The following is a 13,379-nucleotide window of genomic DNA, read 5'->3' as shown; positions in this document are numbered from 1 at the left end:
AGAAAACTGATATGGTTCCCCTGATGGAAGGTAGAGTAGTTCTTTGAGATTACTAGTATGGGGCAAAGTAGAAGTGATGATAATTCTAGTGTAGGTACCTTAGCTTAAGCTTCTAGCCAATACGAAGAGGATATCTATATGAACAGATGCTTATACACTGGCTTCCTATTTAAAGGTGTGTCAAGCCCAATTTAACTCACCTGCGACGTCTCTATGCCTCCCCCTCTTTTCTTCCTTTCCTCCATTTTGTGAAGTTGCCATGGTGGTGTTGGAGTCAGTGAAGATTTGTATTTGCAATCCAGAACTGCAAGAGTTGTACCCTCCTATTCTATGCAGGGGGTCTGGCTTGGCGTGCTGCTATGCGATAAGATTGAGATAAGCGCCAAGATTGATCAATCTACTGCTTTCGATGTTGTGTCATATTTCTCCTGTTGCTGCGAAACCGCCACATCTTCGAATCGCCTTTCTTGTTCATGAACCACGCATTTCCCTTTATTTTCCTCTACCTTTGCCGCTCTCAAGTTCTCGGCCCTTGATCTGAACCGCTGTCGCTAGAAAATCGTACTACGTCCGGCAACTATGATTCGTTCAGTGTCGACGCGATACTGAGTGCGCCGGGATTAAAGCCTTCCGAGCTGCTGGTGAACGTAAGTGATTCGGTCTGCTTATACACCAATCTGAGATCCCAGGCGCATATTGAAAGCAGAAACAGGCCAAGTGCAGCACCACCTGACGACATAAGTAAACACCGCTTACGTCCAAAATAGCCAATGTTCACGGCCGAGCCTGAGTACACACACGAATCGTAGTATGACGACAACCAGAACGTATCAATTGATCTTCAACCTCGCTGTTCACTAACAGCGAGTCTGTGAAGACTTTGTCTCTTGCTCGCAAGCTACTGATACACATTGACAATGGCTGCCCTCATCACGAGCGGATATCGCTCCCTCAGCGAGTACCGTTTCTGGGAGGAACATATCGACGCCATACTACGAGTCGCTGCATATCATCGCAAGGACTTTGCCCAAGCTGTGATATGGTTCTCCCCCCGCGAACATGTCAGGGTTGGTTCGTCCATAGCGACACCCTTGCAACGGAGGCAGACTTGCAGCTCAGGACTCGGTTGCCTCGATCGCCTATCTCTCGAGCTTTTGCATGATATTTTACTACATCTAGATATGCGCTCTCTATTCGAATTTCGCCAAACAAGTCTTAGATCGATGAAGACGGTGGACTCACTGAAACAATATCAGATGGTGATGTCGCATGGACTCAACCTTTTTTGCGCCTTGTTGAGAACCGGACTTGCCACTGGCGTTTCTCTGCTTGACTTTTACAGCGCACTGTGTACTAAAGCTTGCGACTTTTGCGGTAATTTCGGCGGGTTTATCTCCCTCTTAACTTGGAACCGATGCTGTTTTGTATGCCTCCAGACAGCCCCGGAAACTCAAGTACAAACTCTTGCCGCAGCCAAGAAGCAACTTTATTTGACCAAGGCCCAAACAAACCAATTAAGATCATTCAAAACCTTGCCTGGGATATACACGATGGAGGAACTGGCTCAGAAAATGCGCCTTACGGTTGTATCCCTTCATCAGGCTCTTTTGATTTCCGGACAACAAGCAGGTTCACTGGCGCAGATCCCTCAAGTGAACAACGAACGGAGTCAAAAACTCAATTTCATGAGTTCATGTGCACTTCCGTATTATGACAGACGAGCCGTCAGAGTCGAACACGGAATATCCTGCGCTGGATGTCAACTTGCTCTCGAAAAAGACATCATCGGCTCCAGAGGTGAGAAGTGGGCGTTCGAGGCTCGTGATATGGTATATGCGCAAGATGGTTTTTTGGAGCATTTTCGATGGTGTGAACAAGCGCAGCTTCTTTGGAAATCGAGCGAAGAGGGCAAGAAGCGGCCAAAGGAACTACCGGAGGCTGTTCGAAGAGGAGGCTTTTTTAACCTAAGAGAATGATGTAGATGTAGACCATAAATTGCGACAGGGCTGTCCACAAGCTGTCAAAGTCGAAAGCATTAGGGAAAAATGGGCAAAGTGCTCGACTGCGGTGTTGCAATATTTTCGATGACTTCTCATTCAAACTGGCTGGTCTTGGTGCTATCCCTTTGATAATCTGGCCCATCGCGATATTGACAACTGTTACCCACATAGCATGTGAACCAACACACCAAAGTAGCTTTTCAACGCTTAAATATGGTATTCGTACTAGTACATGGGCCGCATAGTGGCCGTGGCTTTCTATAAAGTCGTAGAAGACGTAACATGCAAATCCATGAAATCATCATTCCTGAGTCTGATGTTTCACGTCAAGCCGTGCCTCATAAGCCTAAGTGGTCTCATCACTCGTATAATCGTGAAATGGCGCGTTCAGTGGTTGTGCTGAACGTCGGCCGCGTGCTCCTTTCGTGCAACATATTCCATGCCCTGAGGCTTGCCAGTGTTGGCACCGCTCTTGGAGTGCTCCTTTCTTTCCTCGTACTGCTGCTGAGCCATCATCTCCTTAGCCTCATGCTTGCTGGAGGGGTCCTCTGTGACTGGTTAGTTACTCATGGTTCGTTATATGATCGGAGAGAGGTACATACTGGGGACATCGGCTTGAGGCTGGTACTGAGGCATTTTGAAATTTCTTCTGAATAACTTTGATAAAAATTGAGAGTGTTCGGTGGTATACTTGGGATGTTAGATTGGCGCTTGGTGTGATTGATGAGCAAGAATAGATGATCTGCTCGACCGTGAACCAGAGCTCTTTATCAACAACGTTCTTACTGACATCTGACGAGCTTCAATGGAGGCTCCCGCTTCATGACGTACAGTTGCGTAAATCCAGCGTCATGCGTGCCATGACACGATGCATATCATGTGTTTCCACTGACGTCGATATATGGGTCTAATTGTGGACGGCGAGGTTATCGCCCTACCGTACCGAAACGTTGATCAAGGCTCCGTAAATCTCGATGAAAGTCTCCAAAAGTCGAAACGCTTCATTAAATACATAATCTGATAATCTAGGCGGGAATTATAATGTTCTAGATCACGTCTATCCCTACCTCGAAGTGGATGCACGCAAGAAATAGTATACAAGCCAAGCGTGGAGTTTTCTCCCCTATTTGCCGATCCTTGCCAATGCTTTAATTTAGGTAAGCATTTTCACTTGGGAAGCAATGACAACAATCGCCCATGGTACGACACAAATTGGTAAAAGAAGTAGCAGTATATATGCGTGTATGTATATGCCAATGCGGCTAAAGCTATTTACAGGAAGCATCATCTTAGTCGTCAGGCCGAAGCCGGTCGGACTAAGATGAAGAAAGTATGTGCATGCTCGATTTTGACGGGACTAAAACTCTCCCAGAAACTCCACGCTCAAATATGGTGCAGAAATGTCGAAAATGACAAAAGTGCCGTTGGCCGCTTAGCAGGCAGACAGAGAAGTCTGGCCCTTGCAGTTGGCGGTGGTGCTGACCTTGGAGCTGGAGCCCTCGCCCTTCTTGACACCCTTGTACTCCTGGCAGACCTTGGGGACGCTGGATCCGCAGGTGCCGGAGATGTTGGCGGTGTCGCCGTAGTTGGAGTTGATACCGACGAGCTCCTTGACGTTCTTGGCCTTGACGTTCTTGACAACAACGTTGCGGGGGCCGCCGTTGTTGGTGCAGTCACCGCAGCCGCGGTAGAGCTTGCCAGCGGTGACGACGGTGAAGCCGTCAATGGTGACGGTGCCACGGCCGTTGTGCTGGACGACCTTGTCGGCGGCGTTCTGGGCACCACCGCCCTGGATGAGGACGTTGCCGTTGCCGAGGGCAGAGATGGCGTCTAGAAAAGTGAGAGTGTTAGCAGACGGCCTAGATTCGACATCGTTCAGGATTCAGACATACCCTCGCAGACGTCACGGAACCAGACGTTCTTCAGGGTGCAGGCACCCTTGCAGTGGACGCCCTCAAGCTGGTTGGCGCCGATGATGACGTTGCTCAGGGTGGCGCCGTTCTCGAGGATGAAGACGGCGGAGTCGCTGCCGGTGTCGGCGTCGGTGTCGCAGGGACGGCCACGGTCGAACTCCTTGTTGGCGAAGTCCTTGGAGCCAGAGATGACACTGGGGGCAGAGAGGGAGACGATGGAGCCGCTGCGGGTAGGAATGTTGAGGGTCTGGGCCGTGGCAACGGTGGCCAGCATGGCGGAAACGAGAACCTTGGTCTGCATTTTGAAGGAGTTTGTTCAAGCTTTTAGTTGCAAAGATGGAAAGTGCGACTGGAAGATTGTCCTGAGTGAGCGTGATGAGGATAGAAGAAAGACTTGACTGTGAAGGCGGGAATCTAGAGAGTATTTATGTTCCTGTCCACCGACTACAGATTCTATTACAATCATACTCAGGATTGGCCTAGGTCTCTATCGCGGTAGGGAGTTTCACATTGATCATGAGAGAGCCCATATCGTACAACTCACCAGCCGTAGTATAGTCCATCTCCACAGGATAATCATGAGAGCCAAGTGCCCAGAAATCTCCTTGGTGGAATTAACAGGCAGCATCACCGCTGTGACCCAAAAGAAGTCAACGTGAGCGTGCCAGTCTCGGCTCCTCGCCCGAACACATGGGTGGTCAGAACCCAGAGAAACCCCATGCTGTTAATGTCGAGTCGTCTTGCCCACCAATGGGCTCCCCTGCCCTGACAGATGTCAACCTGGTCCCGGTATTCGAGAGAAATCCCTGTCATCTATGATAGGTGGAGGCAAACACGGCTCTCCTAACTTCATACGCACCTTTAGAGCTTCCTGGGGACGATGCCCGGGCCCGGCAAGTCAATCGTGTGATGGGCAGAACTTCTTGACCCTCTTTGCTTAAGCTCAACAAGGTAAAAACAGGGTGACACTTTGCCAATCAAAGAAAACCATCGCCGCATGTCTGCAGCTACTGGCTTGGCAGGCAATTTACTCAATACCTCCAGTAAAAAAGAAGGTGAGATGGCAACGTTGAAGCACAGCCCCCTTCGGAAAGATGCTCGGATGTACCGTTGGGGGTGGGGATGGCCAGAACAGGCTCTAGACTGTTGAAGGCACGGCTCAGAGCCTTACAAAGGATTGTGAAAGAACGGTAACCAGGGTGGTCTAGATTCTCCAATTTGACAGTCTGGTTCTCCAGTGGTCACTTTGGTCCCACGCATGAACCAGTGCCAAGATCTCCAAGACTGGGGTTGCATAGTTACTAGACCAGAATGGATATGGGTCTTGCTGATGCGACGGCAAATGAAGACAGGACTAGTCAGTGAGCACGCAACACGGCGAATCGCCCAAAAGTAAACATCAAAGGGGTGGTGACAGTCGGCCAGGCTCTCCATGAGGAAATACATTAAATCCTCGCCTTGGAAAAAAAGGTGTGCACGAGACGTACTGCAAGTCTGCAAAAGGCAGGTGAGGTGTGCAACCCTAACGTGCTTATCTGATATCAATCGGATGAACATAATATGACAAGCCACTTATGAGACACTAAATCATTTCTAAATTGTGACCAATTTATACCGTGACAATTTAGACGTAAAAGACGATTAAAAGGAGACTCTTGGAGTTTGGAGAAAAGGAAAATACTGTCAAGAGTATCGCCTCACCGTAACTACTACTCCGTACCTATCTGCAGGCTGTTGTTATGGGTCTGGGGCATGTCTCGGTAGATAACTCGTATGCCGGCTGATGTGCTCCGACGCCATGGGTGATGACTGCTCGGTGCTGCTCTCCGCATTTGGCGTGAAGGGATTGCGGTGGCACTCGCAGAGGTGAAATTGGACGGACAACGCCAAGACCTTTGAGTCAAGCATACACGTTGTTGAAAAGTAGTGGGCAATCATTCGAGAGCACCCCAAGTCTTGGCAAGTCGCTGAAGATGATGGGACATTGGCTAAGCGAAAAGAATTGTGAGCTTTCTATATCTTGGCATGCGTCAAACCCCTGTTGTTGACGCTGTTGGTGGCGGTGGAGCCGGCAAATCATTGATGGAAATCTCCTTTCTCCATTGTCTTCTCGGCTTTGAAACCTGGCAAAAGCCCCTGAGGAGAGGAGAGCAAAAGGGAGAGGCTTCCAGTCCTACTTTACGCAGTGTTGAGCAAAATGTCGACAAGTTGAAAAGGTTGGTTCAATGCATTAATCGTATTGGTTGTCAAAACAAACCATATAATAAGCTGCAATATATGCATCAGTGCTTTTAAAAAGCATGGCATCTAAACCTAGGTAGGGATCGCATGTCGTGCTTTTACACCTCAAGAATCTCGGGATAGGCGGAAAGTTCAATTTGGAAGAAAGTCAATCTCATTTCAATTCTTACCTGTCGATTAGGTAACATGAAACATCGCGGGATGTGGGATACCTGCGTGGGCATGATATTCTAGCCTGCTTGGCGGCGATGGTTCCTATTGATGAGCTTGCGTAAACTACATCCTGCCTATCAACAGCCCTACAGGCCAAACGTGAAAAAAAGACTCAAGAACCCGGGTTCGGAAGACATGGGACGCCTGTGTAAACGTTCCTTGCAAATGAAAAGCTCACAAAAGACCCGGTTATGGCTTGGAGAATTGAGTCAGTTTTTTTTCAACTTGATAGAGGCGCTTCTTGTTGACGTTGTGATAGTGCCAAGCTTTATAATCTAAACTCAATTTCAGACCAAAAGACGGGAGCGACAGCTTGGCGAGGATCCGAGGTAAAATCAAGCTCGCGATAGTTGCGGCCCGAAATACGACAAACCACGAGTCAGTTAAAACTCGCCCGTGCTCGATAGCAATCGGCTGTTTGGCCCTGCGTCACCGAAAACCAGAGTATTTTAATAAATCGTTCGTGTTGAGAACCATTAAATACGAGCATTTGTTACCTTAGAAATAACAAAACTTTTGTGTTCAAGAGTCTTGGCAGCAATATGGGAGTGGGCAAAGCCACCAATCAACCAAGTGCACTGCGAATCTAGACTAGGCGATGTTTTCCTTTTTCAGTATTTGCTTCGTAACAATTTTGTTTCGATCAACTCGTTCAATGTGCTCAAAAGAGTTCTTTTTTGTCCAGAAAATAAGAGTAAAAATAAACAGCAATACCATACTTGAGATACGATCAAAAGCTGGCGGAGCCGGTACCGGCGGTCAGCTCCGTGGGTGAGGACCCATACTTCGGTTGAGCTAATACCGGGATCGCTCACGGTACAGTTGGGTTAGAGAGAGAAAAAGAAAAATGCCTCTTCCATTTGATGATTCCCGAGCTTGGCGCAGGTGCTGAACTGCTTCATGTCCCGTTGGGATAATCAACACTCTCCTGTCGCACTACCTCCAACACATGGGGTACCGGTGCACTCAAAACCTCTTGGGTTCTCGGCGTGTCCACACAGGTACGATGTGGCAGCGGTGCCGTTTGCAAATCGCAAGTCGACGTCAAAGAGCCCAATGTTGGTGCACGGCGCGACTGCACTGCACTGTAGGCTTGCGACACGGGAAGATTTGGTAGTTCCCACCATGCCGCTGACGGTGATGTCGCGGATTTGGAACTGCGAGTTGGTGCAGTTGCCTACGCCGGGAGCGCCGCTGAAACGGGTGCACTGCGAGATGGCGAAGGCAGCGCCTCGCATGCCTTTGACGGTGAGGTTCTTGAAAAACATGTCGGAAGCAACTGTCCCAGATTACTAAACATGCTATAAGGGGAGCGGGTACCCGAGGGCAAGACTTACAGCCCAGTCCGCCGCCTCCGCCGTTGGGTGGATAGCCGTTCTGATCATCGGTCCATGTCTTGAAGTAGACCTGCATTTCCCCCCCTGTTAAGCAGATGTAACACACCGAGTGGCACTAAAAGAATACTAACTGCGTGAAGTGTGTTGTCGAAGAAACAGTCCCTGACATTCAATCCTTCGATCGTCTCAAATTCGTCGTTGTACTGACCAATACTGCCAAGAGCAACTCCAAGACCATCGTAGAACTTGGAGTTGGTAATGCTGATGTCGGTGCTGTTGGCCTTGATAGCGATGCTGTCATCCCCGCTGTAAACCGTCCAGTTGTTGAACTTGATCTTGGACGATCGGATTGTGTCGGCTCCGTCCGTATTGGCTATCAATGGTTAGAATACGTTCATCTAACTCAGTGACTGCTTGGCAATTTTGTGCCGCTTACAGCTCTGGTAACGGTTGCCAGTGTTGTTGACCAAGATACTATCCAGCTCGACGTTGTGAGAGTAGATGATGGACATAGTCCTAACAAAGGTCAGTCGCTTTGGGATAGTACATTCGCACGACTATTGGTGGAATTGCATACCACATCTGGCTCCTCAAAAAATTGAGCCCTCGGACAACAGAGTTGGTCAGTCCGTTGAACGTGATTGCATGCGGCCGTCCGGGATAGTTGGAAGTATTCGGTTGCTGCCGGATCCACTCGTACCAATAATCGCCGTTGCCGTCAAAGGTTCCCTTCCCATGGCCATTGATGCGTACGTTGTTACCGCCAAGAATGAAGGCGGTAGAATGGTTCTGGTACCCGACGTCGAGTGAGTTTGCGAGCCAGTACGAAATGTTCGTACTCCACTAAGGACGGGCCAAAACACCCCGTCAGCTTATCGTCATCACACCAAATGAAAATTCTTGGCGTTACTTTGGTTGTGTAACAGCCAGATTAAACACAATTTTAATCCAAGGCGCCATGTCTGTGATGCAAAATCTTGTGTCAACGTACCAATAATGTACCTTGGACGTCAATCTCGACATCCTCCAACCAGGTGACATTCAAGACCGAGTTGATATGGTAAGTTGTAGGCTTGAACACGACCTTACCGCGCTTACCGCATTTCTTGAAGGCTTCAAGAATGGCTGGCGCATCGTCGGTGGTGTTCGTTCCGCTGGCTTCAATAGTGCAAGTCTTCTTACAGGTCCCGTCAACTTCTTGCCCCAGAACCCTAGAACCCAAGCTGAATATAGTCCCAAGGACTCCGATTGCCCGGATGATATGCATAGTAGGTTGATTATAACAGCCTTTCCGGATCAAGTCGATGTAAAACAAGGGGTGGCGTCAAAGTAGTGCAGCTGAACACGAAGAATGAATTCGCACCCTGCATATCACCAGCATTCATTTCCAGGCTGGGACCAGGCGCGACGGTACCGTGGGTTGAATACTCATCTAGCATCGTCGAATCGGTGTTTCCTTACCCGAGAAAAGACGAGGTGAGCGTTGCACTCTCGCATTGTCGCTAAACGCTACTGCGTACGTGATTGATTGAACCGAGCCCATTGTGTTGCATTTTGCTTTCAATCATTGATTTCGCACGAATCAAAGATTGAGTTTAGGTGATCTTATTACATGGCCACCGATAATGAGATTTCCAGACCACGATCGGCAGGTCTCCCCGGCGATGCGGAGGCGGGGTGATGCGGGGAGTGGTTGTAGTTCTAGACGAGCTGCGGGGAAGCGAGCCGGGGAGGGAATTAAATTGCCCAAACTGGTTTGTTCGACAACCTAAACGGTCGTAATTGCACTTTCAAAACGAATCACAGCCCATCCTTCAGCCCGGGCTGGTGGCATCGCTGTAAGAAAGGAAGCGAACTCGCTTGAAATGGAATCCAGAACGAAGCCAATAGGTGTAGTTGACAAAAGAGGCGACGCTAGACCCCATGTTAGACCCCTTGTGGCCATATAATTCAGATCCTTCTCAACTTTAACAAGCCCTTAGTATAGCCACGTCCGTTTTGTTAAGGTATTAAGCTTCGTATCGGTATAGTATGTCATGTTGCGTCTAGTATTTGTCACGAAAAGGTGCATCGACCTTCAAGGGGTATCTGGCGTGTAACATGCCACCTTCAGCTGGAAGATGAATGATTTTCATGTCCGAGTTCTGACCACTTTGATCCAGCTGATTTAGGTATTTCTATACAGACTTTGGAAAGTACATTTGATCGTTGGCCCGTTGAGTATTCGTAACAGCGTGTAATGCTGTAGTATTATTTTCACCGTGTGTCAGGCTTGGGCAAGGACTGGGAGTGGCATAAATCTGTGACAGTTTCTGAAGACACCATATGTAGCGTATTTGCTCCATTTAGGTTCACCTTATCAAGACATAGCCTCCATGCAGAATATACGAATAGTTTATGGTCGTTCCCCGCTCCTTACAGTGTAGAACTGGTAACGGTCAACTTTGAAACACTTTTGCATAATTGGAACTCTCCTAACTAGCCATGCGGGCTATTTTACGCTTCATCCGAATGTTTAGACAGGTTTTGGATACTTGATAATAGGGGGAAAAGGTGATAAACTCGCCCTGAACGAGATATCCATTGCAATTATAGACCCCTCCTGCTCAAAAGGCAGAGCGTAATATGATACCTGTGTTGGACATAATGCAGATTCTTTTGCAATAGTCGGGTTTTCGGGTTGAAGTGGCTCCGAAACTGCCTAGCTGCGGGGTGAGGGGTAACTGGAAGATGCATCTCTTTCCATCCACTTCAATCCTCCCTCCAGCAGCTTCTTCTTCCCGAGACAGCATGACTTTGACCGCTCCTTGAGAGGAGTCCATCCTGCGCCTGTGAGTGTATCCGGTAGTTTCAACGGGCTCATCGTCGACAGACCTGCAATTTTCTCTCTCTGCCACTGGTGTTACCTAGCTTCCAACATCGATGCTTATACCCAAGGATTTCGATTGTTCGAGTGTCTCAAGTGTTGATGCACCTTCCGTACTTGCTCACCTTTTGTAAAGCTCACGGTTTCTGGTATAGTGAATAAATTCACGCTCATATCATTCTTGTTGCTCACTTCGTAATGGAAATTGATTCGTTAAATAAGCGCGGAAGTGCTCACTAACTTGATCAGAAGGGGAAAACTCTGAATATCAAAATTAGGTATTTAATCACATTCCACCTCTGATCCAGGCCGAACAAGATGTGGTGTACTGTGAGCTTTCTTATTTAAGATAGAGTGCAACTTGCAATTTCTTGAAATGAACTTGAATCAACCCCTGGAAGAATATGTAGCACCAGAATCATGGAGTCACAAAAAGAGAAGGAAGTCGTGTTGCTAGACGGCCAACCTACAGACAACGTATCAAACTAGCCATAATCCGTGGATATTTTATTACGTAAAATCTGTTTAGCTTGAGAAAATTTGGTTAAGGTCATGACGAGCGCAAGTTGTGTCAATACTGGGTAACTCCGTTTGATGAGTTCATCTCTGTGTTGCTCATTGACACGATTTGCTCAAGATATGCATGAACTCAAGTGTGGCACCATCTATTTCATATACCACTGTAGTTAGTAGCAACTAAGGTAAGTGAAGTTGGCAAGATATCGTCTGGCAAGCCCACATGGACCTTCGAAGCATGTGGTACCACGTGATCGATAATGTTTGGTCGACTTAACATGGACGCGTCTCTATCGTATGGATACGGACTACTTTTTTAGGTATCCATTGCAGGAATCCTTCACCTTATATGCAGACTTTATCTACAAGTCGAATGCCTGACGCCAGTTAATATGTGGGTTCTCTCCTCAAATGAAACCATGGCACTACCGCACTCAGATCCGATGACGCTAATGTATTTATATAAGAATGAGTCGCTACGCGGATAATGTCAGGCATAATTCTCCGTTCTGCTACTGGCTACAGGCTTCTATGTCTTTGCAGCTCAAGTCTGTTTCGATTCGACAGTAACGGTAAACACGTCTGTCCTAACAATGTTTCCACCAGGGGCGTGTTTCTCCAAGATGCTCTCCTGGCTTCCTCTTGTCCCTGTCGCTTGCACTATGGAGTTGAGGGTATCTGTGTCGGATTTTGGTTGGGCACTCTTTCTGCCGAAAGAGCGGGAGAGATCCATGGTAGACCTCCACCTGCTGCTCACTCTTGACCTGTAGTTTGCGTAGGTGTTTCTGCCGCCAGAGAAGATGCGTTTGCCAAACAAGAGTTCACATAGTGGCTGGAGAACGGGAATGCATGCGGCTATGATGATCATGCTGCCTTCGACACTACGAGTTTGCAAGTTAGCCGAGACTCCATGGAATTCGGGTATTGTGACATCTTACACTGTGTAAATCACTAGTTCAACTGTATCATCTGATAAAGACATGATTGTTAGATATCCATTTCTCCGTGCGATAAGCCCTGAAACCTACACGTATAATCTGAGCTGGCAAGGTTTCCCAGCTTAGTGCATTTGTAAATGACAACAATCGACGATCTATTATAACGTCAGTTGGCTATTTTCACAAATGATATCATAAGGCAATGCCTCTTACAGCGATCCCAGGCCGAGCGCAATGCTCAACGCCACCTTTTTTCTAATGTTCATTTGGAGTTTCGACAGCACCACGGCAGGATATACGGAAAGATAAATGTCGGCAAAGGCACAAAAGGCTGCTATGGTCAGTGACGAATTCATGTTCCCTTCACGATTCGTTACAGCTTACCTCCCGAGTACGTAGCAAAAGACACGAGAACCGATTTATCCCAACACGTCCCAGGTACCGAGGGGTCCCATTGCGATCTTGCAGGATAGCACTGGCCAAAGATGATGGCAATAAACCCAACCAGGTTAGCCACACATAGCGATGCCATACCCCAAAGAAAAATCTTTTGCCCTCTGCTGGGATTCATGATTCGAGTAAGCAAGGCGACTACGGCGAGCTTCGGTATGCCGAACGACAGGAGGCCAGGCGGGTAACCGGCGATGCTCCAAAGTTTAGCACCGGATCGCTGTTCGGGAGAAAGTGTGTCGACATGGCGCCCATAACCATAAGATACAGCAACAGCTGCGGTTGCGACGTTTATCCAACCGCAGATCTACAAAAGTCAGTTCAACGACCCTTGAGTGTAACACACTTGCACTGCGAGATATTGGTCTTCACAGTAACAGTTTCGCAACCCACAGTTGCCAAGCATAACTATGTTGGGTTTGACATGACAAGGTGTTGTTGTTTACGAGGGCTTATAAGAGCTAAATCCAGGACTTACCGCAGACACAATGATAAGATAGTCATCTAGACAAACTCTCCCCATTATCTTCGCTCTTGTGAAAAGTCTTGCTGCTACGAAAATAGTGCTGATGACCGAAACACATATGACCACTCCAAGGGCCCACGGCCCCCTATTGTCGGCGACCCAAGCCGGGTCTAAGTGCTCGTTCGTCGACATAGTAACAAAGGGACTGGGTAAGAAGGGTAAGTAAAAATCAGTTTTGCAAAATTTGAATATCCGCAACTCAGTTAAGAGGCAGAGGGAGAAACCGGGCCAAGAAAAGGAATGTTCAAAGTTGGACGGAGGAAAGAGAGCGTAAAGGACGGCGCGTATCAGGAAAACAGTTTGATCAACGTGCGAATGTTCGTTATTAGTTGCAGCATGTCACATTCCTCGAGTCCACATTCCTCGAGTCTAGCTAGTC

At 48.0% G+C, this 13,379-nt stretch overlaps 4 protein-coding genes across 4 annotated transcripts; all 4 read right to left on the bottom strand.

Moving 5' to 3' along the window:
• Window positions 1–2,387: 2,387 nt before the first annotated feature.
• On the bottom strand, window positions 2,388–2,636 carry CTRU02_210104 (uncharacterized protein; the record flags this gene model as incomplete). The annotated part of the gene is made up of 2 exons (XM_036720924.1): window positions 2,388–2,548; window positions 2,603–2,636. The coding sequence occupies 2 exons, from the start codon at window positions 2,634–2,636 to the stop codon at window positions 2,388–2,390; spliced, it is 195 nt and encodes a 64-aa protein (XP_036587764.1).
• A 796-nt stretch (window positions 2,637–3,432) lies between these two features.
• CTRU02_210103 (pectate lyase) lies at window positions 3,433–4,214 on the bottom strand (the record flags this gene model as incomplete). The annotated part of the gene is made up of 2 exons (XM_036720923.1): window positions 3,433–3,830; window positions 3,893–4,214. The coding sequence occupies 2 exons, from the start codon at window positions 4,212–4,214 to the stop codon at window positions 3,433–3,435; spliced, it is 720 nt and encodes a 239-aa protein (XP_036587763.1).
• A 3,070-nt stretch (window positions 4,215–7,284) lies between these two features.
• On the bottom strand, window positions 7,285–8,971 carry CTRU02_210102 (exo-rhamnogalacturonase b; the record flags this gene model as incomplete). Its single annotated transcript, XM_036720922.1, has 6 exons — window positions 7,285–7,646; window positions 7,705–7,774; window positions 7,836–8,077; window positions 8,141–8,220; window positions 8,282–8,547; window positions 8,696–8,971. The coding sequence occupies 6 exons, from the start codon at window positions 8,969–8,971 to the stop codon at window positions 7,285–7,287; spliced, it is 1,296 nt and encodes a 431-aa protein (XP_036587762.1).
• A 2,659-nt stretch (window positions 8,972–11,630) lies between these two features.
• CTRU02_210101 (uncharacterized protein) lies at window positions 11,631–13,132 on the bottom strand (the record flags this gene model as incomplete). The annotated part of the gene is made up of 6 exons (XM_036720921.1): window positions 11,631–11,967; window positions 12,025–12,055; window positions 12,115–12,179; window positions 12,238–12,355; window positions 12,409–12,781; window positions 12,953–13,132. 6 exons carry the CDS (start codon window positions 13,130–13,132, stop codon window positions 11,631–11,633), a joined length of 1,104 nt encoding a protein of 367 aa, XP_036587761.1.
• Window positions 13,133–13,379: the final 247 nt, after the last annotated feature.

This window comes from Colletotrichum truncatum (assembly GCF_014235925.2).
Source record: "Colletotrichum truncatum strain CMES1059 chromosome Unknown Contig_0006, whole genome shotgun sequence".
NCBI lineage: Eukaryota > Fungi > Ascomycota > Sordariomycetes > Glomerellales > Glomerellaceae > Colletotrichum > Colletotrichum truncatum.
The sequence above is the reverse complement of the archived record's forward strand: the minus strand, read 5'-3'. Positions and strand labels throughout refer to the sequence as shown.